Here is a 23,909-nt window from a genome sequence, read left to right as displayed (position 1 = left end):
TTTGAAAACTGCTTCACATTTTTCTTGAAGAATATTTATAGAAATTATTAATATAACTTTGCTGTGCCCCTGAAACAACAACTGCATCCAGTTTTCTTCTCACTCGAACTGGAGTTAAAATTGCAGCCATATCACATCATACATCTGAACAACAGTTTCAAAAATTCTGGTTCCTTTAACCATTGTGTGAGTGGCAAGTAAGCTACTGCGCTTCTAATATGAAGGGGGTTTGCATGATTTTTATGGCAATACTTGCCATTTGTTCCGCTTGTTTTCTTTTTTGGAAGGGACAGGAAGCCTTGGCTCTCCAGGAAAGGACAGCCCGATGCACCAAAGTTATTAGACCTCTATTTACTTTAGGGAGAATGCTGCAAAAAACAGCTTTCCTCTGCTTCTTCTTTCTACACTGAACCACAGAATGCCTTGAAGAGACTCCCTGACAAGGGGAATAAGCCACAGAACCTCAGCCACTCTGTGCAGTTTCTTGAGCTTTTGAATATTCCCTCTGACAGACAAGCAATTACTCAGTTACTATTTTCTAGCATATGCATGCAGTTTATTCCTGTGAAAGATGTTGGAGTACCCTTAGACTAAACTAGATGGCACATCTTGTCTGTTCAGTTTGCTACTGCTCAGTAAATAAGGCTCTGAGAATAAAGCCTCTTTTCCCCCCCTCCCTTTTTGTAAGAAAACACAGTTCTTTGATAAGCACATTCCATCACTTGATGCTCTTGTTGGCAGCATCTATGAATGTTGCTCATACTGTAATGCCTCTGAAAAGTTTGCTGAGCATAAGCTTGCCTTGATGGTAGGATAGTAACAAATTACACAAGTAGGGTTTGATTTGAATGTCTCCTTCAGAGGATTTCATAAATTCATTGTGAGTTTTATGCTGAATCTGATTCAAGCCTAAAGTTCGTGGTTAAAAAACAACACTGGATTTGGACATATGGATGTCATTTACTCTTCCATCACAAATGAAAAAAAAATGGCAACATCAAAATTTGGGGGAAAGGAGTAATTTTAAATTGTCCTGAGGTCAAGGCTCAGCTAAGCTTTCTGCTTAATCCTTACCCTTTCATCTCCCCTTGGCCACTTCAGTTCTTGACAGATAACAAGCCCTCAGCAGAGAGGAGAGAGCAAGTAGCTTGCTTGCAATGACGGGAATACCTGTACTAACCTAACTATCTGAACTCCAAACTACTGCTGGCATAGCTCTGGAATGAGTTTGGCTGTGTATCTGTCATGAACTAACAGAATTCAAAATCTATTTATGGGATGGAAACATTTTCTCAACTCCATGAAAGAGAATTGAGCAAGGCTCCCTTTGGAGTTTCTGTATTAGGAGATGAGATAATTCCTGAGCTTTGACAGCTCCCTTCCCTGATCTTGAAGAGCACATCTGTTCTGATGAATCCCAACCATGTCCGTATAAGGAAGATGAGGATGGCCTCAGTGCCAAGAATCTAGTTACCATCCAACACCAGGAATCTCTCACATGTCGCTGTAGAATATTACAATTTTGTTCCTAGAATTTCTTACCAGTTGCTTCTAACACCTCTGCAACGGAAAGATGAGTCTCACTATGATTCAGACAGCTTCACGTAGAATTTCTTTAGCCAGTCATAAATGAGCAGAGAGCTAAGCCTGGCAATCTTCTAGCAAAACAAGTTCTTAGTTGTAAAATGCCAATTTCTTGAAATGGAAAGGTTTCATTAAGAGGTCTTAGATCCAATAAATTTAGGCAGAACAGAGGAAAGGTTCACTTTCCTTCTTCCACTTTCTGCTCCAGTTTTCCATGCAGGCTGCTGGGAAGACAGACACTCACAGTCTGCTGTGAGTGCTACAATTACACTACAAGCCTTCTGGCTTTGCAGCAAAATGGTTAGATCTCCAACTAGAGCTACTCAAGGTTTTTGAAGACCAGGTCCCCTCTCAAGATACCATATATCCTTCTAACCAGTGGGCTAAACTACTAAGTCATGATAGGCAGGATGGAGTAGCTAAGATTGCATACATAGTAATAGTATCGTCATTTCACGCTACCCTACTAACCACCTCTCACGTTCTGTGGAGTGTAGCAGATTTCCTGTATGTCTACACTATTAGATATCTATACGTGCGGCACACAAATCTGGACTATCTATATGGTTTTGTCTAATGAGTCATGGCATGTTTATTCATAGCCAGATTGCACCTTTTTTATCTTTTAAAAGCAATGTCATTAACATAAAGGAACATAAAAGAGCTTGTGACAGAGTGCAGCAAAATAAAGGCATGCCGTAACATCTAGATTTCTTGCTCTTTGGAGGAATCTGGGTAATCCATTAGACAAAACTTTCTTGGAAATTCCAGGGTCATAGGAGTGGTTTACACACTTGGAAGGAGACTTTTGGAGGTTGGTGATTGCAAAGTATTTCAGTGAACAGACGTGTCAAATCAGCTGCAGATTGGACCAAGCAAGTCAGCTCAGCTAGCTGACCTATTAGAAATCCTGATGCATTACAAATTTGTAAACATCATCCCTCAGAAGTGGGGAAAGATCTAGAAAAATACCAACAAACCGCTGATGTTAGCACAGTTTAAGTGGTGCCAGAGCATGTATTTCACTGACCTTCATCTCCTGAACCTCTGCCAGACAGGGAGGACAAAAATGGAATGGCTTGAACTCTGCCATGAGTGGGTTTAGTGATTTATCTCTCCATAGACTATGAAATTGGTTCTTACATTTACAAAATTATTTTGCCTGGTTAATAGGTACCTTGCAACCCATATAGAAGGGGGAAGGGAACAGAAGGAGAATTTGAGATGTAGCATGTAGGGAAGGGAGATCAAGCTGTTGCTTATTATCTCCTCATTCCCTCCTTTGCATCGGTCCTCATATTGGTACTAATATGACCCTTTGATGAGCCTGTTCTACTCAGTGAGTCAGCAGAGAACTTACCCAGCAAAATAAAGTTTTCTGCTGGCTTAGTGAGCTGAATTCATCACTGAAGTGTCAGAAGAACACCAGAGCTGGAGCAAGGGAGGCAGTGGAGCTAGGAGGCCACATAAGGAGGAGAGGGAAACAGAATCACCCCTTTTGGCAGCACCAATGAATTGGATCACTCCAGCCTGTCTCATCTGATTGCAGCCTTACAGAACCATTGTGGTAATACTGCAAATAAAGCTTTAATAGCAACTGTAGTAGCTGTGAATTTCAAAATGAAACAGAAAGCCATTTGAAACCGGAAACTGAAGACTGTAGACTTCATATAGCCATCCTGAAAAATACCCAGTTGAGGCTTTCAGTAGGAAGGGTCAGGTGAAACACGTAAGAAAAGAACCAACCCAGCTGACCTGTTACACAGGTTCACTGAAGCCACAAGTCATCCATTCTGAATCCTATCTCTCTGCCATTCATCAGTAGTTAGGTAAGTGTTGTTTTGTGGTATGATTATTGTCACTTGAGCTAGCTAGAATGGAGCATGCTGCCTTGTACCATTACAGTGAGGTCTCCCATCAAACCATAAACAGACAACAAGAGAAAAGGGAGGAGGTTGTCTGCACAGAAAATGCTGCAGCCTGGAGCATCCAATGGTTAGCCAATATAAGGAGTGCTGGGCTTTCCCATGCTCCCTGTCCATGTACCTTCCCTGTAACTAACAGTACAGTGAGCTTGAATCCCAATTTAATACAAACTTCCAGTTACTTGTTACCCTCTGGTGACATCTCGTGGATCAAAGCAAGATATCCCTGCCTGCTGGCAAACCCTGCAAAGCCTCGAGTGTCTGAACCTGCAGAGTGCAAGTCTCTTTCCCAAGTCTAAGGAACTCTATAGCATCTGACAAGGTTTAGCTTTTCTTTATTTTTTCCTTCCTTTCCTGCTCAGTGCAAATGAGCACTGTACCAACAAGCCCCCTGCAAAGAACTGAAAATAGAGGTAAGCAGGAAAAAAGCAAATGAGAAACCAGAGCACAGAAACTGAGAAAAGAGGAGAGTAGTCAATAAATTTCATTAACTGTATTGTCTAGTAATAAAACAGATTCTAATGTCTAGAGCTGAGTATAAGCAAGTGTTGAGCAATTAGGATTTCATAGCTGAAGTCAAGAGGAACCTATGCACTGCTTGCCACAGTGGCAGGAGCAAGCAAATAATCAGCATCACATTATCATAGCTCATTGCACCCTGCAAATATTAAGCAACTAACCCTCCCAGTATGCCTGTGGGCATTCACAGGGACTGGAACTAAAGACTTAGCTCAGATTTGAGTTGCGACAGTAAGAAATGGAAAAGTTAGTAATACATTGCTAAAAATATTAATCGATTTTGGATGGTTAATTTTGGAGCCTCCATTTCAAAATACTTAGGCATTCATCATATAAGTTAAATTTATATAAGTTTATTACATAAGTTAATTATGTACGTTTAAATTATAGCCTCATAATATAGGAAAAAAATCACTTCTACATAACAAGAAATACAGTCCCTTGTGACCTCTGCAGGTACCTTGAAATTCGATCCACCCCCCATGGGGGATATTGATGCAGAGAAAAGAAAGAGTTCCATGAATGTCAGCTATCATGGAGCTATAGTAGAAAGGTATCTGCTTTTCAAGTGCTTCCACAAAGCATTAGGAGACTGAAAGCTGGAAATGAGGAGACTATGGAAACGGAGCATACATGGGAAGTCATAAACTCATTAACTGAACACCCACTGAAACCACAGCGAGCAGCTGGGAGCAGCATCTTTTCGCCACTCAGCCTATGACTGTGCAGGCTCTGAAGGGGTGCTCAGGCAGTGCCAAACATCGGCAAGAGGCCTTCTGCAGAGCCAGGTCCCATGGCCAACACCCAGCACAGGACAGCACTGCCGACTGACCACGGTGGGCCAAGCCCTTGGCCAGTTTCTAGCACAGGCTCAAGCACGCGTGCCTCTTGTAACACTAAACAAGTGTCAACCTGTCATAGGAAGCTCCATCAGCTCTCTCCAAAAAATCTGCATTTAGAGTAGCTAATTGGAAAAAAAAGGAAAGATAAGGTATTAAATAGGGTTTCCAAACTATAAAACCTAGCAAACAACTAAGTCAATAAAAAAGCACTCCTTGTCCCTAGGCTAACAATATTTAAATTGATACTTGGTTCAGCAAAAATACTGAAGCTTACATACTTCAATTTCTAGCCAAAGTGACAGCTGTTCAAGCAAAAATATCAACATACCCTATGGCAATCCATAACATTAGTCAAGCACAAAATAACCTGCCTGGATTAGTAATTTACTCACAAAAATAACTTAAAAAACAGAAAAGCACCAGCCACTTCTAAGTCACACCACATCGTATGTGACACATTTCATGATATATTAACCTCAAACAACATATGAATTAGCAGTTGATTACCTATTAAAACTGCTATGGCAATGAGAAATACTTGAACAAACAAAACTGTATCTAGCAGTGGACTAACACACCTTCACCCCTTGGGATTACTGAAGAAAAACAGATTGTCCCAGTGTGCAGCAAAAACTAATTCCTAACAGGGCTTTGCTTTGTATGGTTTTAGAGAACAAAACAAACCTTAGTGCTACCTCAAAAGTATCAGAAGGAACACTATAGACATAGGTAGCTAGGGCTTGGTAAATGTTAGAGAAAATAACAGGAACTGAGGAAGTGCAGTTTGTTTCAAATTTGGAGGCTATCCAAATGCCTAGTAATGCTGACATAATTACTGCTTAAACTGCTGAATTCTAGTTGCCATTGCTAGATTAAGCATCGGTAAATATTGCCTCTGAAATTTAACTGTCTCAGCAAGCTAGCTAGCTCATCACTGAAATCTTTGTAGAGCTGAAAACCTTTATGAGGAGCCTGTAATTAGAGGACAGTGGGAAAGGTTTATCTCAAGGAATAGCTTAGAAGAACGATGTATTGTGAAAAAGCTGGCCAGCAAAACAAGTATTTGTTGTGTGGAAACTTACAAGTTTTTTAAAAAATTAGTCCTGAATAATAAGGCAGCCAAAGGTCCTTCAAAATGTCACTGGAGCACACTCATGATCAATTAACCTGAGGCTTTTAGCTCTCCAGGCTGCTGATTGCAATTCCCTACTAAAGTTACAGATCTAATGCCACTGCCCATGTGAGAAAGTCAGAGATGTAACTGAAGAAGAAAAGGTTACATAGGAAAACTCTTCTTCAGAAAGCCCATTGCAGGACCACAGCACAATACTGCTACACCGTCTTCTGAGCAAGAGGCTGGAATTAGTTACGGTAGTTCAGCAACGCTTTGGAAAGACTGGCTGTGAACATAGCCAATAGGGTGTACTAATTTCTCGTACTTCTCCCAGTCAGTTACCATCAGATAAAGAAGCTTTCAAAAATATTCTGTAGCTTTTACACCTCTGAAGTAACTCTTAAAAAAACTACCTGAGGCACCAGTTTGAAACAGTAGCTCTCTTACAGAAGAACTGTAAAAAACCTCTAATTTGTCCAAATGCTAAAGCCTAATGATACTCAAAATTTACCTTAGACATTAACCAGTTAATTTTCACCTGCGCTAGCTCCCTGAACCAGCTCCTCACTCAGTCCCATGAGTTCTAACACTGGCTCATGGGGAGGAGTATGTGAGCAGGAAAGGCAACACTGGCTGTTGGCCACTTGCAACCCACTGGGTCCAGTTTCAACTGCAGAAGCTGCCTGGGAGGTCTGACCACAGCTAAACTAACTGGACAGCTCTGCTCCCTCCCACCCTGCTTGAACATCCAGCACTTGCGTTGCATTAGAGCTAGCCACAGCTCACCTAACAGCAAAGTGAACTTAATCTGGCAAGGGAAACAAAGTCTGCAGTGAAAAAAGAAGTTTCCTGACAGATCAATGACCTGAATCAACTCACCTTGTGGTGAGAAGTATCAGATTTGCCATAGAAGGGGAGCAGAAAACTGTGAAGAAGAGGGCAGGAAACTGTCCCCTTGGTGGCACTTAGCAAAATATAAAATTAAAAATAATTTAAGAAAGAAAGAAAAAGCAGTCCTTATTCACAGTAATGGCTGCTTAAACTTCACCAAGAAAAGCACTGTGTTCTGGTCGCTGGGTCCAGTCAGAAGGGTGAAATTCCTGGAGTTTCCTTCAAGGTTGTCTGAGCAACTAATGTGTCTCTTAGCCTTGGACAAGGGCAAGACAGCGAGACTGAGACTGTAAATTCCTTTTGTGCATCTCGAATACTAATAGCTGTAGGTTTTTTTAATTAAAAAAAAAATTAAGTCACACCCCAAATTTTCAGTTGGCTCGGCTACTATTTACCTAGTAGACTATTTACCACCCAGTGAGGAATAGCACCAGGGCTAGTACCAGAGGAGGGCAGGAACATGTTCCCCAGGGCAGCTCACCACTTAATCTGCCAGGAAGCCTCATCCTAAATTTCTCCCAGTGTGACCCTTGACTAGGCTTGGCTGCCTTTGCCACTGGTGACTGCAGCCTCAAAAGGGGACGCGCGGATGGCCGTATCCCATGCAGAACGCATTCAGGCTCTAAGAAAGGCACCGGTCCCGACTGCAACAAAAGAGGCCAACCTTCTGCCCTGAATCTGCATGCCCCTTCTGCTGCCCCGCTGGGCCCAGCTTCCGACGCGGCACGCAGGCAGGGAGCCCGCAAGCACCTGCCAGGCTGCGACTCCGCCTTGGCACGCACCACCTGCCGCGCTTCGATTCCCTACGGCGGTCATCAGGCCGGGCCTCTAATTATGGCGGGGAGCCACTGCCACCAATTCAGACAACCCTTCCGGGGGCTCCGAAGCCCGGGAGGAAGGCTCGACGGCGGAGCTCCGTCAGCACCCGACGCGGCCCGCCGCCCCCGGGCTGCGAGGAGGCGGGCGCGGCCGTTGGTCCTGCCCGTCCCTCCTCGGGCGCGAGGCGCGGCCGTTGGTCGTTCCGCCCCCTCCGCCGGCGCGAGGCGCAGCGGTTGTGGCCGGGCGCGCGGCGCGGCGGGAAGGGCAGGGGCGGCGGCGGCATGCTGTCTGCCCTCTGCACCGCGCTGGCGGGGCTGCTGCTCCTGCCGCTGCTGCTGCGCTGCGCCTGGCCCTTCTTCTTCCAGGACCTACGCTTCGCCCTCACGATGGCGCGGGTAGCGAGGAGGGCGCGGAGGGCCGGTGCCCGCCGGCCCGCCAGCACCCTCCTGGACGTCTTCGGGCGGCGGGCGCGGCGGACGCCCCACAAGCCGCTGCTGCTCTTCGGCGACGAGGCCTCCACCTACGAGCAGGTGGAGCGGCGGAGCAGCCAGGCGGCGCGGGCGCTGCGCGACGCCGCGGGGCTGCGGGCGGGCGGCTGCCTGGCCCTCTTCATGGGCAACCGGCCCGCCTACGTCTGGGTCTGGCTGGGCTGCGCCAAGCTGGGCTGCGCCGTCGCTTGCCTCAACTCCAGCATCAGGGCCGCGTCCTTGCTGCGCTGCTTCCAGAGCAGCGCGGCCACCGTGCTGCTGGCGGCCCCAGGTGAGGAGAGCACCGGCCCCGGCCCGTGGGGAGCGGAGCCGGGCCGCGGGGGACTTCTCGGCTGCCCCCCGCGGTGACGGGGCTCCTCGGCGGGGCTCTCCCCAAGGGGGGGAAGAGGCCCCCCCGTTTCTCCCGCCTTGGCCCCCCCCCCGGGGACGCCGGGGGTAGGCTGGAGCGGAGGGACGCTTTCTTCTGATTGCATCCCCTCCTCCAAAGACGAATTTGGGGATTTGAGAAGTTGCTTCAGACCAGACGAAAGGATAAGGTTTCCAAGTAATTTGCACCGTGTTTTCATTTTCAGCTCATGTACAAGATGTGGGCGTTGAGCTTTGATACCTTGTTAACTATTTCATAGAATCATAGAACGGTTTGGGTTGGAAGGGACCTTTTGGTAAGGGTAACAAAGACCTAGAAATAAAATAGCCCTCCGTCATAAACATGATTAATTCACAGTTACGTTCACACAAATGTCCAAATTAGAAATAAACAAAGTAATGTAGCAGAATCCTCTTGCTGCAGCTGGACAGCGACTTAGACGCATGAAGGTGGTTGCAGTCTATATAAAAGCTTTTGTCAGGTTTCAGTTCAAAGAAAAAGGCATGAACCCATGTAGACAAACCATATTCCTTTTCCATAGAAGAGACTTTGACACATTCATATGTTTTAAATGGAGAGCTACATTCTGTTCCGTATAGAACAGAGACCTTATTTCATGCCCAGTCCTTTGTATATATTTGTATGTATATGCATGCATGCAGTATGAGTGACTAACCATATGGGAAGTCAGAGATACTCTCTTTATCTGCCTAGACTTAACAACTTCTACATGAATATGTACTCTCTTTCAGCTTAGATAGTTCAACTTATTCGTCTATTGTATGTAACTGAAGTATTTTATATGCCCCTAAACTTTAGAAGTTCAGATGAAATATTCTCCTTTTGTGATAAATGTCTGCCTCACTGAGAATAAATTCTGTGCAATCTCGGAACTCTCAAAATTAATCAATATTGGAGTTACTAGCATATGTGGGAAAAGCTTTTGTGTGGGATAGGAAATATTTTTCCTCCTTCTATAACATGCATCAAATTTTCTTAAAAGGCCTTCTGCTCTGAGGAAAGAAAAAAAAGTAAAAAAAATTGAGCCTCATTCATAAAAATGTGCTACATGCTTGACTCCACTAGTGATTGCTGGACATCAGGAGAGGAAAGAAGTCTAGGTCTTTTCTGTTGGACCTTGATTCTTTCTGTCCTTAAGTTTCATCCTTTATTATCTCGCTACTCGATGCAGAAGATAAATATTGCCTCATCAGAACTCACCATCACATGAGATCCTGTGTGTGTGCTTTCACAGATAAGGTCCTGAAAAGAAATATGCCGAATTCATTAGTATAGTTTATGTGTCATTGAAGTTACTTATACCTACAGTAAAATATGGATTTCAAAGTTTGTTGGAGGGTTGTTTATCTCAGTGAAAGTTTATTGGGGGTTATTTATCGCTAAGGTGCCAGCTTATTAGATACTTGCATAAGAGGCCTTATTTTATCTCCTTCATGCCTGATAGTGTCTCAGGAGCACTCCTCCCACCCAGGTTTAGTCTTTGTGCAGTCCAATATCTGTGCAGTGCTGGAAAGCATAGGTGCAATGTAGGAAGACAGGCCAGGCTCTGCTAACATTTTGAGGTTTCCTTACCTGTTCACTAAAAGAAGCCTTCATTAGATTTTCTCTGAGTAGCTTGGTGGCTAAAGGGCACCCATGGTAATCCCAGGATGTTTTTTGGGCCAAAGTTACAGCAGAAGTACAAAATTGTTTGATGGAGAATTCCAGAGTCTGCCAGACTTGAAAAGGTAATGCTTTTAATAAATTTTTGTGCAATTGAGACAAACTTTTGATGTGGATCTTGGCTTTATCTAGTCAGTTAGTGTGGAGATATAATTTCCAGTAATAGATGTAGCTTTCAGTATTAAATTGCCTCAGAGATTTGTTGATTTAATATTTAATTTATTCCTTGCTTTGAAATAAAATAGAAGTGGTAAAAAATAAATTACATGTTATGGAAAGTTTTATATTATGATGTTTCAGTGAAATTGGTGTTGAGGATTCTTTTTAAATCTTGTGGATTATCTATTCAAGTAAAAGTGCCCGTCAGTTGGAAGGCTTTTAGTCTGGATTCCTGAAGAAACAAGGTTCATACAATTGCACCAGCTGTCTGGTCATCCTCACTTCATTCTATTATGCAGCTTCTTAAGGAAATAAAAGTCTCAGGGACGACTACATTCTTTCCAAATTGGTTGAAACTGGCAGTGGGTAGAGGAGAGAGACCTGCATTACTGCTTCAATAAGAGAAAGGCAGACAGGACTTGATCATGCAGGGAGTTAGTCTACTCATTGCACATAAATGAAATCATGCGCTCATGTTGGTTGGAGATACCAGAGGGAATACGAGGAGAACCGGGATTAATCAAGACATGCAGGAGACAGGCATCAGAAGAGACAGAGCACAACTATCCACGAGTCCAGGCTTCAGTAGTACCACTACTTACTGAGCAAGTCACTCTTCATTCTGCTTTTCAAGTGTTTCTTCCATTTGTGTTGGGACTTGAGAAAGATGAGGTTCAACATAGTGGTGATTTAAGCAGCACCTAACTTTGTGGGGGCACTTGCCAGGTGAGGCATTTCCCCACGGTGGAAAGGGAATGTAGCAACATGGAGCTGGTGATGCCAGCTGTACTCTCCCTCAGAGTCCCACAGGGTCTGCAGGCAAGGGGAAGTGTGCTTGGATTGCTCCTCTGCAGTTCTGTTCCTGCTGCAGAAAACCAGATCAAATCAAATCAATCCCAGTTCTGTGGGGAGGCACTGTTCCTCTTCAGTCCTTTTTACCAGATTCTGAACATGAATTTCTGCAACAGCAGCTAAACACAAAAGCTGCTGAGCCAAAGTTGATGCACTGATAGTATAGTTCACAAAGTACAGAATTTTCTTATAATACTTTTTTCTCTCCTCTTTAAGAACTGAAGGAATCTGTTGAAGAAATACTGCCATTCTTGAAGAAAGAAAATGTTAAAGTTTATTATTTAAGTAAGACATCTGCTACAGAAGGAGTTGAGAGCTTTCTTGATAAAGTAGATGCTGCTTCAGATGAGCCTACTCCGTTGTCTTGGAGATCAGATATAACCTTTAATACTCCTGCCATGTACATTTATACTTCTGGTACTACAGGTAACGTATAAATTCACAAAAACTATGTGGAAGGCCACACATTCTTACTGACATTATGATTTTTTAAGTAAGGAAAGAGAATCTGTGACTTCACATTAGTTCCTACTCTCATTCATTCCCCCTCAGAAAACTGAAAATCTGATATCTGTATCTAAAACCAAAAAGCAGGTTGAACATCAGCTGACTTTAAGCACTAAATGTGGGGGGAGGTACTGAAGTAAAAGCCTATTAAACATACACATTTTATGCCAGTCAGGTCACTAGACAGCTGCTATCTTTTATCCCTGGAGACACTGCTGGCCTAGGTACGTGTCTTGGCACCCACCTTATACTCAGTATCTTTGGATCGTGAACTCTAAATGCTGACCATTAAGTTTTTGGGTGTCGGAGTACCAAAAATAGTGAGGGCAGCACAAAATACAACTAGTCATGGCCACTGTGCAAAACTGCAGCTGGTATAGGAGCTGCAGCCTGCTCTACATAAAGGCATCTAGCGTTAGGAGCACTAAGCCACAGCAGAAACTGGGTGACAAGGATGAAGATGAAGACAACACCTAAAGACACTCAAACCTCTAGCTTCATTAAGAAGAGCAGGGTATGCCTCCACACTAGCTCAGTCTTTGAGCCTCTTAGGGCAGGAACTCCCCTGGAAGGGAAGAAGTAAAAATTTGAATCCTGTTTGGGCTGCAGGAGGCAAATAACTCCGGTGTCCATCATCCTTGTTAAGGGTTCTGACATCTCTTTTCTTACAGAATAGGCAAGCACTACCATAATTTTGTCTTCTAGCATCTGTTTCAGCCAGTAATCAGTTCAACTGTATCTGATGGGAAACCAAGAAAAGATTCTGTAGGGGGAATTCCAGTTTCGTCTAGGATGATTCAGAGCTGCAAGGAGACACCTAATTCCAGGAGAGATGCAAGATCCGAGATTAACCTGTTTTTTAGCACTTCTATTCCCTTTGCTCAGCATGCTAGATTCTCCAAATCCCATTTCCTCATACTCTAGGTACTTGCTATTCCTAGGTACCATAGTATTGGGAATTTGGGTGCTTAACAGGGGGGTCAATCACCTAAAAGTTACATGTGGGAAGACATATCCTCACTAAGGCTAAACACCAGTGTGTTGCATAGACACAAGCTGCATACCTCCCTGAACTCTGAAGCTGTCACTTGCATCAGTGAACAAGAGAAAGTCTTTTCGTAAGCCCTTGTGAAGTCGACTGTGTTTATTGTTCGAATGAAGTTACACACCTTTTTGCTTGGCTTTAAACAGGTCTCCCCAAAGCTGCAGTGATTACCCATGAACGCATAATGCTAGCTTGTGGTTTGTTTGATGCTGGCAATGTTACCTCGGAAGATATTGTGTATACTGCTCTACCGCTCTATCATAGCTCTGCCCTCCTCGTTGGAGTCCATGGATGTATCATGAAAGGTACCGTGCACTTGTCTAGTATGAATGAATGTGTTACTGTGCAGAATTCATGCACAGATATGATCACAGATACAGTAAGCCTTTCCCTAGCTACCAAACTTCGAGATTAAATACTTGGTTGTACATGTCTCTGTTACCAGAAACTCCGTAAGTCAAGAGGCATTCTTGTTTCTCTGTCATCTTCATATCACTCACACAGATCTTTGCCCTGTACAAGTTTTATTTCATCACCTGGACAAACAGGATATATCCTATCTTACATGACAGCTCTTTGCACAGTTTTAGGGTAAATTAGTGCAGAGTTTCGTCCACAATAATAGCCTTTAACTTCTGATTAATAGAAATAAGAGTTTAAACCAATTATTCAGCATGGATTGTATTTCAATATGTTTTAGGAAGAGTACTTGCAAAAGCTATATAACCCTAATTCTACAAGTTTTCTACAATGTTGTGCTAAGAAATTCTATATGATCTTACGTTATAAGAAGAATCGTTCCTTCTGTTATTTGTTTTATTCTTTCTACACAGGTGCAACTATTGTTTTGCGTGCCAGATTTTCAGCAAGCCAGTTCTGGGATGATTGCAGGAAATATAACGTAACAGTGATACAGTATATTGGGGAAGTGCTTCGGTATCTGTGCAGTGTGCCACAGGTAACATTAACTACCTTTCTTTTTTGGCTAATTAAATTACTGGGAATATTTGTTATATTACGCTTGAAATCTAACCATAAGAGGAGAGGGAAAAATACCCCAACAAAAATCTTCCCTAATGAGGTCTGTAATCTCATTGTATACTAACATGAACTTTTTTCAAGAAAAAAAAAAAAAAAGGATCTTTTAGCTTGAATTAATGATTCTTTTGAATAGTGGAACAATGACAATCCGTTAATTGACATTCTGTTAAAATTGGTAGAGAAAACACTTACCTTATATGAGTACTCCAGCTGCAAACCAAAAATGAGGAGTTCTCTAGGAACCAGTGGACCTGTGTTTTGGGCAATGTGAGTTTTGGAGTTCTTGTAGCTAAGATGTCCTAACTCAAGGTAGTCAGGTGGTCCCCAGGTGAAAGTGTTAATGTGATTATTTAACGAGTGCCCCCTCTGAAGATGCACTTGTCATAGTGTCCTCATAGGGTACCTATTCATAGGCACTTTCCCACTGAGATCCCTGCAATCATATTAGTTAATCCTTGATTTCAAAAATGTGTTTGCATAAAATAACTTTCACAGAGGTAGGCCTAGTGAACTGCAGTTAGGTTTTAGTAAGAACAAAGGTGGTATCAGTCAGTCTATCTAGCACCGTTTGATAACTGTAAGCCAGAACAGAGAATCAGGTGCACAGTTTCTTTGTAATTTATGTATGTGTGCAAAATATCCAATATACAGAGGTTTCATTCTGGTGTCAGTTACAGAGATAAGAAATAACTTCACTAGAAATCAGTAGGATTCCTCAGGAATTGGGTATCTAAGGAAGATTCTGCTATGCTTTTTATTATTTCTTCATGAGTTGTTAGCCCAAAATGAGCAGTTAATAAAATAAAGTTTTATAATAATCAGAAGACTTAGCCTCTGGGTTGAGCCACTAGTTTTAATCAAAAAGTGTGGGTGGAGGAGATTTAAAGTGAGTTAAAGAAACTGGGCACTTGAAACATAATAGTTAAGAGTGGTGATAAGTTATACATCAGTACTGCAGTTCATGGAAAACCCCAATTAGCAAAGTACTCATCATTAGCCAATACTCAACTGGTGTAAATAAAATAGGGGAAAAAGTGAAAAACTAGATTATCTCCTTTCATACAGAATGTTTTTTAGGAAAATAAGCTTAACGAATGAGCTAATTACTCATTTTTGATAGAGTTGGGTTTCTTGATAGCATGCATGCACGCACAAATATAACTGAGTCACAGGGCATACTCTGTAAATTCCTAAATTGAACCAGTATCTCAAAGATGTGTACAGTTGCCAGCCAAGTATAAACTAGTTCCCAAATGGGGTGAGTTTGGTAATGTTAGCCACACAGAGACATATAGCTTAACCATTAAAATGACCTGTTAATCAAAAATAACGTGAATGACTGAACCTGAAGCCCACTGAATGATACTGTTGAGTAGTGTTTGAGGCTGTCTTACAGATTACTCATTATTGGTGGCTGTTTATCTACAAAGGCCAGATTTTAAGATAGACACAGATAGCTTGGCTTTCATTATTTAATATAAGGGGTTTTGTTTACTCAGTACATAGAATTCAACACCAGTGGAGAAAACACCTTTACATAAGCAAGGTTTATAAGCTTAATATCTGATCCCATGTACCCCTATGCATGCCACTTTGAGTGCACAAGTCTTCCAGAAAGATGGGATTAACATTTTAAGAATGCAAGAACTTGACAGAATGGATACTATTACTTAAACTGTCATGGTGCCAAGAGGGCTTGGCCAGTTATTGCAGATGTAACAGAGACACAGTCTTTTCCATGAGGAACTCACAGTATAAGCAAGATCCACATTGACGTAGGGTGTCATCTATCTTAACTAATGCCATTTCATTATTGAACTTCCTTATTGTGCTAGTAACTTTTATCTATGCTATCGTTTCTTTCCTTTAGATATCCACAGAAGAAAAAAACTCAATATGTGTCACAGTTTTCTTTCTGATTGTATTGCCAGCTAACTTACGTAGTCATTTCAGAACAAATGAACAGTCCAAGTATTATAGAAATCACCTTAAGTGTGAATCGTTAAGTCCTTCCTTCCTCCTTTCACTAACTGTGACTAATTAATGGCTAAGTACCAAATTTTCTTTATCTGCCTAAGCAAATGGGGAAGAAAGATTGAAAATACAGACTTAAGAACAACAAAAGATAAGGGACAATGTGGATCCAAGCAGCATCCTGTCCACAGTGAATCATTTCCAAATACAATCTTTAAGCTCAGCTGTATAAATGCGCAATCAACTGGAGTCTCTCTCATGAGAGGCTAAGGTATTGTGTATGGTGTTGTAGAGCATCATCTACAACAAACAAAGATTTTATACAAAGTGAACAGCAAGTCATTTAGACACTATGCAGAATTTTAGCAGATTTCATTGTTCTATTTTAAGCTTGGTTACATGTTAATGGCAGATCTCTCAGTATCACAGAGAGGACTATGTATTAATCTATTTCTTCTTTAGATTAAACTTAAACATCCATTTCTAGACTATTCTGCAGAAAAGCAATACTAATCCAGAACTACTATGATTGAAGTCCAAAATAAAGTTTTACAGTATTTCAAAATTGTTGCCATTTTACTGTGGCATTTTTTGGTCCTTTCTGGGAATATGACACTATAAGACCAATCCATGTTTGTCTTAATAGCCAGGTTTCTCTCTTGAATCGCTCCTTGAAAGAGCATTTTGCAATTCCAGTGTTCTGTGCTCATCTTCTACTTTGACCACCTACTGCATTGCCCTCTGCACTGTGTTTCCGGAAAGACCGAGAGCCAACATACTATTCAGCATGAATACACATTCCAGTCTGTTGCTGATAGAATAGCCTTATTCTTTCAACAAAGTATTCCAAGTTAAGAAGCCAATATATATTTAAAAAGACTCTTCGTACCTTAAAATACTATTAAATTATGTAATAAAAGAAACAGTTGGAGAAAAAGGCAGGAAATGGGACAAAAGAGACTTTCCGTATTGTGCTAAAATTCTCGCAGGCTGTTGTTACTCATTAGCACATTAGATATGTTTATGAATTACAAGTGTCTGACACAGTTCAGTACTTCCTATTGTTGAGGATAAATATAAACATCTAAGAGAAGGCATGAATGGACTGCCATCCTCGCGATGTGTTTATCGCTTTACTGTGTAAACAGAAAGATCTAATAGCACTATTAAAAGTGATATGAAATGTGGTAATACAATTTTTAGCAGGCTCAATCCTGCACTTACAGTGGCAGAAGGGATTTCCTTTCCACCCAAACACCATTTTAAATCCTGCAAACGTTTTGCTGAATTCAGGGTAAATTACACTCTTCTGCAGATAGTCATCACAAGGCTTACAAACAAAATAGTTTAACATGGTGCCTGAGTTTCATTCTGGCTTTCTGCGTAGAATTATTTGTTCCTTTCTTCATCCAAGTCAAGTTAACTACTAACTACAGTTAGATATATAGCCTAACTTGCTCAGTAATTTCTTTTCCACATCAAAATCATGAGCTTAACTGTAATGATGTTTGCACACATTTTGCTTCAGAATATGCTCAATACTTTTAAACTAAAATTTCCTTTGGAGTTTTCCAGAAGTAGAAATTCTGCTTTCACTCAGCAGAAATGTGAATTCATGACTGTTTCTTGTTTCTAGAGAAACAATGATCAGGATCACAAAGTCAGACTTGCCATAGGAAATGGAATAAGGGCTGATGTTTGGAGGGAATTTATCCGAAGATTTGGAAATATTAATATTTTGGAGTTTTATGCATCAACTGAAGGAAACATTTCTTTTGTTAATTACACTGGAAAAATTGGTGCAGTGGGAAGAGTAAACTGCCTGCAGAAGGTAAGAATTAACAACAAAACCTGGCATTTTGTCTTTGGTGAAGTTTGGTGTATTGCCAAGGGCATATACCAGGCCACTTGTCTGACAAGTTGGGAAGAACCCAAAGCTCAATTATGAATTTGTTTAGATGAGAAGATTCTCCCCAAGTAGTCTATAGCTGCCCGTGCTAGATATCACAGATACCTCTCGCTAGTTCAGGCAAAAGAACATTTAGACTCAACACATCCAGTTGAAATGTGATGAATTCGGCTCCTGTTAAACAGAAAGCTGACTATGTAGTAGAATTCTGAAAATATTTTTCAAAGATTGAATATTCACGTGTGTATACATTTTGCAAATTTTCACTAGAAAATCTTACGCTATGAACTGATTAAATATGACGTAGAGAAAGATGAACCAGTCCGAGATGAAAATGGATACTGCATAAGAGTTCCCAAAGGTAAAAACTTAACTCCTTTAAAAAATTTCAGACAGTTATTTACTTTTAAAAATTACATCTCTTTGCATCACTTCTATCTGGAAAGATGCTAAGAATTGTCATTGAGTAAGCCAGGTTTTTAAATACAAGTTAGAAAATACGTAACAAATCACATACTATTATAATACAGCTTAACAGAAAGGTAAAGTACAGTGGGGAATGCAGCATCTGTATACTTAGATTTTAATAACTTGTCTAGTTTTAATAATGGACATGCTAACATTTTTGAGTACAGATCATGACTTTCAGCAGGAGCTATTTAATTCTTCTCAGACTTTGTACTTAACATGCCACTAAAGAAACATTTCCAAAATAGAAAGCAGTTCTCTTTTCCAGCAGTGGCTGAAACTTTTTGCCATTGGCAATGGAGAAAACACACATGAAAATACTTTTTTTATAATATATCTTAATATCAGTTTTCATAGGAGGGGGTTATATATTGGCACAGGCAAACCTGTGTTTAAATGAGATACTTGCGATACTTTTTTCTTTTGTTGCGTTCTGTTACATGTGACATTCTGTTACATTACTGTGAGTGAGGACAGAAACACTCACCTTCTCTGTGCATAAGGCAAAAGGTTGTTACCGACTGTGTTAAATTCTCATTGCTGAGGAACATACCAGTTATGTTCAGAGTGTCTGCCCCATAGGCATGCTCTCCTATGCCAACTGTCCCTACACAGTCTCTTGAGTTGGGATGAGGAGGGATGTGCACACATATATTCCATATTTATATAAACGCACCCAATGTGTAAGTTGCTGAACTGTAGAGACATGGAAAATCTCTGAAATGTGAGAGAGAAACCCATGAAAAAATATAAAATCCCAGGCTTGACAGGGGCAGACTGTAGTTTATTTTGTATTGAGATAAAATTCACTCCAGTGTGTAACATCCATGCAAAGCTCTATATAACGTGGGGGTTGAGTTTCAGTTTACATAAACATACAGGTGTTCCTGCTCCCTTCATAAATTGCTCCAGCTCTAGCACATGAAAGATTAAAGAAGATACTAAGCAGCCTTTTGGTCTATTTTGCATTCAAAGTAAGCAAGCTGAACTCCAATATTTGATTCCTAAATCCAACTGAATCTTTTGGTTGAGGGGTAAGGCTGCCCCACGCCAACTGAGTTATGTGGAAGTAGCCCATATCAGTGGTCACCTTCTAAAGACATGCCTGATGCCATGTGTAAGTTTCCTTTGTAGAGACAGCTCCTATTGAGTCAGGTTTCATAAACTGAGGTTTATGAAGCTGTCTAGAGAAACTGGGCAACTATTTTCTACTTACCAGACGAGACCTCAGAGATTCTGTTCTGCTGCATTAATACAAGCAGGTGATAAACTGTATTATCTACTGGCATTTTTGAGGGCTAGTGAATTGAGAAGACAAGGTGAAACTCAATCTGTACCTGCACAGCTCATTTTAAAAGATGACAGTTATGACAGGATTCTCAAATAACTGTATAACATCTGCAAACTTCATGATGTAATGAAAATTAGTTATTCTTTGGCAATTTACACTGCGCTTTTTAAACAAATGTTTTTCCTCTTCATAGGTAAACCTGGACTACTGATCTGCAAAATCACCCAGTATGCACCATTTAGTGGCTATGCAGGAGCAAAACAGCAAACAGAGAAGAAGCAATTAAGAGACGTCTTCCAAAAAGGAGATTTATATTTTAATAGCGGTGACCTTTTAGTGATTGACAATGATAACTTCATTTATTTCCATGACCGAACTGGAGACACATTCCGGTTAGTGTACTTATTTAAATGCTTGTCACAAGAGAAAATTCTGACTCATTCTCAGGTTTGAATTCATATCCAGTATTTCCTACTGAGTGACAAAGAGGAATTTCTCTGACTTCAGTCAGAAGAGAGGACTCCAAGTCACCTTCACTGTTGTATTTTATAAATTGTGTTCATAGTTACATACAGCGCCTACAAGAGGTTCAGCTTTGGGTGATGAATGAATGCTATTTTGAACAGTCAGAAACCAGTCACATTCATAGAACAAATACACTGTGGTTTCACATTCTCTGTACTTTTCAGACTCGGAAAGCATAGAGCCTAGGATGGAATCTAAGGTAAGTAATGTTTTGGGGTTTTGTTTGTTTAGAGCCATTTTAAGCGTGATTAAATGAAATGTCTTAAATTCTTCTGAGATTTGAATAATCTGGAATGCATTGTTGAATTTTGCAGCATGTTTTTCTCTACTTTTGATAACAAGTTCCTTGTTCTAATGCAAAAGTGCTCTCTGATCTCAAGCTCAGTGCTCAGCCCATTGTAAAGTCAGACATTAAAACACTGGAGATCACTATATGTAATATACATAGAAATCATGACTATTGACTGCTTATTTTCCAGGTGGAAAGGGGAAAACGTTTCTACAACAGAAGTTGCAGATGTTTTAGGACTGATTGACTGCATTCAAGAAGTTATTGTCTATGGAGTATCTGTTCCAGGTATGAGTGAAATACATGAAGTATTTCAACAAAATAAATTTTTAATACATTAACAAAATATCAATATATTGAACTTCAGAGGTAGCCCTACTTCAGCTTATTTTTCATAAGCTACATTTGATACATTCCATCATTTAAATGTATGCAATATTAATTAGCTAAAAAAAACATAGCCAAAGCTTATATTCATGTAGTACGGCAAGAATACTAAGAGAAGAATGGAAGAACATTTGAGATTAAGTATCTTGGATATCAACATTGTTGTATCTTTTACAGGAATAAAGCTCTGCAATTACTGTAGAGTGGGACAAACAAAATAGACTTGAATTTCTGGAAGAACAAGAACGTCACTTAAATTGATTCCTCCCTTTTCCCCCTTTCTTTAACAGTCTGAAGGAATGCAAGAAGTTCTGACATGTTTACTGCCTTTTTTCTACTCCTCAAAAATCTGTGAAATTTGAACTTTTTCTAAACTCTTTAAGTGCTTATGGCAGCTTTTTTTCCTTTTCTTTTTTTCTTTTTAATTTGAGAGGCACTGCTGCTAAAGGCAGATTCCTTGAGATATTGGAAGACAAAAGAGGGAACAGATAGCTTTACTCTTCTTTCTTGTCCCCTGTGTTTTGGACGCACCTTCCTGTCCATGTTTCTCACTTACCCAAGATTCGCAGGACTCCCATCTAGCTCCTCACTGAAGTTGGGTTGTGATGGACAGTTAACACGGGACCCTTTCTTACAGTGTAATGTAGGGATCTGAAATCAAACAAACAAGGTTAGATTTGATTGAAATCCCGAGTATTGCATTGCACAAGTGGTTTGGACTAGGTGGCATAATACGTTGCATGCCCTTAGAGTAGTCTAAGGAGGAGGAATTTTGGAGCCCCTATTAATTAACAGATATTAACAGGTATAACAGATTAATTATTGATTCATTAACAATATTAATTAACAGGTATCACACTTTTCCAGAAGGGCTTCCAGACTATGGTATATCATAACATGGGTCACATCGATGACAATTTAGTATTTTGGAATTGAAAGGTGTGTTGTGTTAGAGATGCCACTCTTCCTACATCCACCATTTCCTTCCACCGTTTATTCAACATGCGAGAGATTCTGTTAATGTTACCATCCACTCGCTATTTCCTCTACTAAAAGTGGAAGACATGAGAATAGAAATGCCCAGTGTTTCTGAGGCTAGAATAACAAGGCTGTTTATAAACCAAGATGATCTATTAGAATAGTGAATTCAATTAAAATAAATAAACTTTTTATTAGTCAATCTGCTACACCTGTTGATCTATAATTAAAGCCTCTCTCTTTAAATCACTCTTGTTTTCAGCTGCTTTGTGGTAGGGATAAACACACAGCTGCCCTAGGAGACATTTCAAAAGAAAGGTAACAACATAAACGGTCTAGAGTTCTTTATGTATTTCTCAGATTACACTCTAGGAAATGAGAAGGATATGCTCTTATTCTCAATGGTCTTGTAATACCACATAGAAGAGGTGTTAATAATTATGGAACAACTTTACGGAAAAAAAAATATTGTTCAAACCAGTTCTCACCTTACATTTGTGTAAGAACTGGGTGGACTGTGTATTTTTTTTTTCTGTTTTACATAGCACAGAAATATTTGTACTTTAGTAATGTAGCTCGTGGTGATAGCATACCTCACCTGAGAACTCATTAATGCAACATTCTAGATTTTGAATAAACAAATTGGAATGCCAGGTGTCATTAATACATGGTGTTAAAGGCAAACAGAAACAAGACTCAAAAGAAACTGAAGAATTAAATCTTAATTTAGCATATACTTGTGCTGTACTTTTCTTTAAGCATGGGATGCTACTTTCCGTTTTCACTTCCTTCTGTACACAATTCTGTGAAAGCATTCATCTGGTTCTAATGTAAACCTTTGTATAAGAGTATTATCTGTTTCTTCTTTTGTTACCTGTAATCCCAGAAAACAGAAGGAACGCCAAAAGGTTTGTGTTTAAATGGCATCCCATGCCTCAGCCACCAAAAGGGTGCTCTCGAAGCCCTCTCGGTATGTAGTTAAACAAGTAAAAAAATCTGAAGTACTTGGATTTTTGCAGCGCTTAATTAATTGTTCATATGGTAATAAACAATGGTAAACTGGGTCTTACTCCTTTTTGTCCTCTTTCTGCATGGATCAGCTTGTCAGCACAACAAGTACAGGCATATTTACCATGATTTATTGTAAAGTAAATTAACCCACAGAGTTAAATGCTGCTGCAGGCAGACTTCTGCCTCAGAGTACCGAGAACTGATTTTCCAAAGTCTTTCCAAAGACTTTCAGAAGAAGGATGATTTTCAAAATGTCTGCCATCTATAATTCTGATGCTAGGCTTTCAGGAGAGTTTGGCATCTACCATGCTGAAGCCTTAAGAAAATCTAATCGCTTAGATGTCTAAACGAAAATATGTTAGTATGTTTTCTAAATTGGCTTAGAAAGAAGGGTTCACTTACAGGAAAAAGAAAGAAGAAAAAAAAAAAGTTAGCCTGAAGCTCAAATTTATATATGAACTACAGTTATTTGCTGTCATTATTCCTTCAGGGTATGAAGGCAGAACAGGAATGGCATGTATTCGACTAAAGGAAAACTGTGAATTTAATGGAGAAAGTACTTACAGACATGTTAACACTCACCTTCCAAACTACGCAAGACCTCGTTTTATAAGGATTAAGGTAAACCAGCATTCCTAAGTAGCTTTTCTGTGTCTGTCTGCATTGTGTTTTCTCTCTTTTCTATAAGGACTATGGACTTCCTAGTTATACTAGCAATTCTCAAAAAGGCTTCTTTTGTCTCTCACTTGCTCTTGTCGTTTACGAATATGAAAGTAGAACTGTGCCCAGATGTTTCAGTTCAGCCTGAAAAAAACAAGTTGTCTGAGCAGCTGGAGGGTACCCAGCACATTTTAACATATAAAATCAGGAAGATCCCTTAGTGAAAAATGTATTTCCTGTTGGATTCCTTCAGCACAGTAACACAGCTGTGTTCTCAGGTTAGTGTAGCTCCCTCTACAGACTGTTATATACAAAATAAAGATCCCCACACAAACAGCAGCTTGCAAGAGAGCTGTCTTTTGCAAGAGAGGCCTTAGATTTTTATCCTACCAGTGAATAAATAGCCAAATTCTAAACTGATGTTTAACTTGAATTAGCAAAATGTTGCAAGAATGTCACTCTCACTGTACTTCTCAAGTTACTTATTTAAAATAAACATTGCTCCTTTGAGAAGGGTTGTGTATTCACTGAGATGATTCAAGAGGACTAACACAGGGATGCTAGCGTGCCTAATTACTTAA

The 23,909-nt window shown here is 40.5% G+C and overlaps 2 protein-coding genes across 2 annotated transcripts in view; one reads left to right on the top strand and one right to left on the bottom strand.

The window, feature by feature from the left end:
* The first annotated feature begins 7,920 nt into the window (after positions 1-7,920).
* Positions 7,921-23,909, top strand: part of SLC27A2 (solute carrier family 27 member 2) — a 21,921-nt gene continuing 5,932 nt past the window's right edge. Inside the window, exons 1-9 of the mRNA XM_087745013.1 lie at positions 7,921-8,453; positions 11,460-11,669; positions 12,942-13,100; positions 13,629-13,753; positions 17,447-17,641; positions 17,990-18,080; positions 19,672-19,870; positions 20,483-20,580; positions 23,159-23,289. Coding sequence (XP_087601139.1) covers positions 7,976-8,453; positions 11,460-11,669; positions 12,942-13,100; positions 13,629-13,753; positions 17,447-17,641; positions 17,990-18,080; positions 19,672-19,870; positions 20,483-20,580; positions 23,159-23,289 — 1,686 coding nt within the window. The 5' untranslated portion in view covers positions 7,921-7,975. The remainder of the gene's footprint in view (positions 8,454-11,459; positions 11,670-12,941; positions 13,101-13,628; positions 13,754-17,446; positions 17,642-17,989; positions 18,081-19,671; positions 19,871-20,482; positions 20,581-23,158; positions 23,290-23,909) is intronic.
* HDC (histidine decarboxylase) overlaps positions 23,432-23,909 on the bottom strand; it is a 16,344-nt gene continuing 15,866 nt past the window's right edge. Inside the window, exon 16 of the transcript XR_015701579.1 lies at positions 23,432-23,472. The gene's annotated coding sequence lies outside the window, so the exon portion shown is untranslated. The remainder of the gene's footprint in view (positions 23,473-23,909) is intronic.

This window comes from Nipponia nippon, unplaced genomic scaffold (assembly GCF_047370975.1).
Source record: "Nipponia nippon isolate SJK-2023a ecotype South Korea unplaced genomic scaffold, ASM4737097v1 scaffold_9, whole genome shotgun sequence".
NCBI lineage: Eukaryota > Metazoa > Chordata > Aves > Pelecaniformes > Threskiornithidae > Nipponia > Nipponia nippon.
This window is presented reverse-complemented; position numbering and strand designations above follow the sequence as displayed.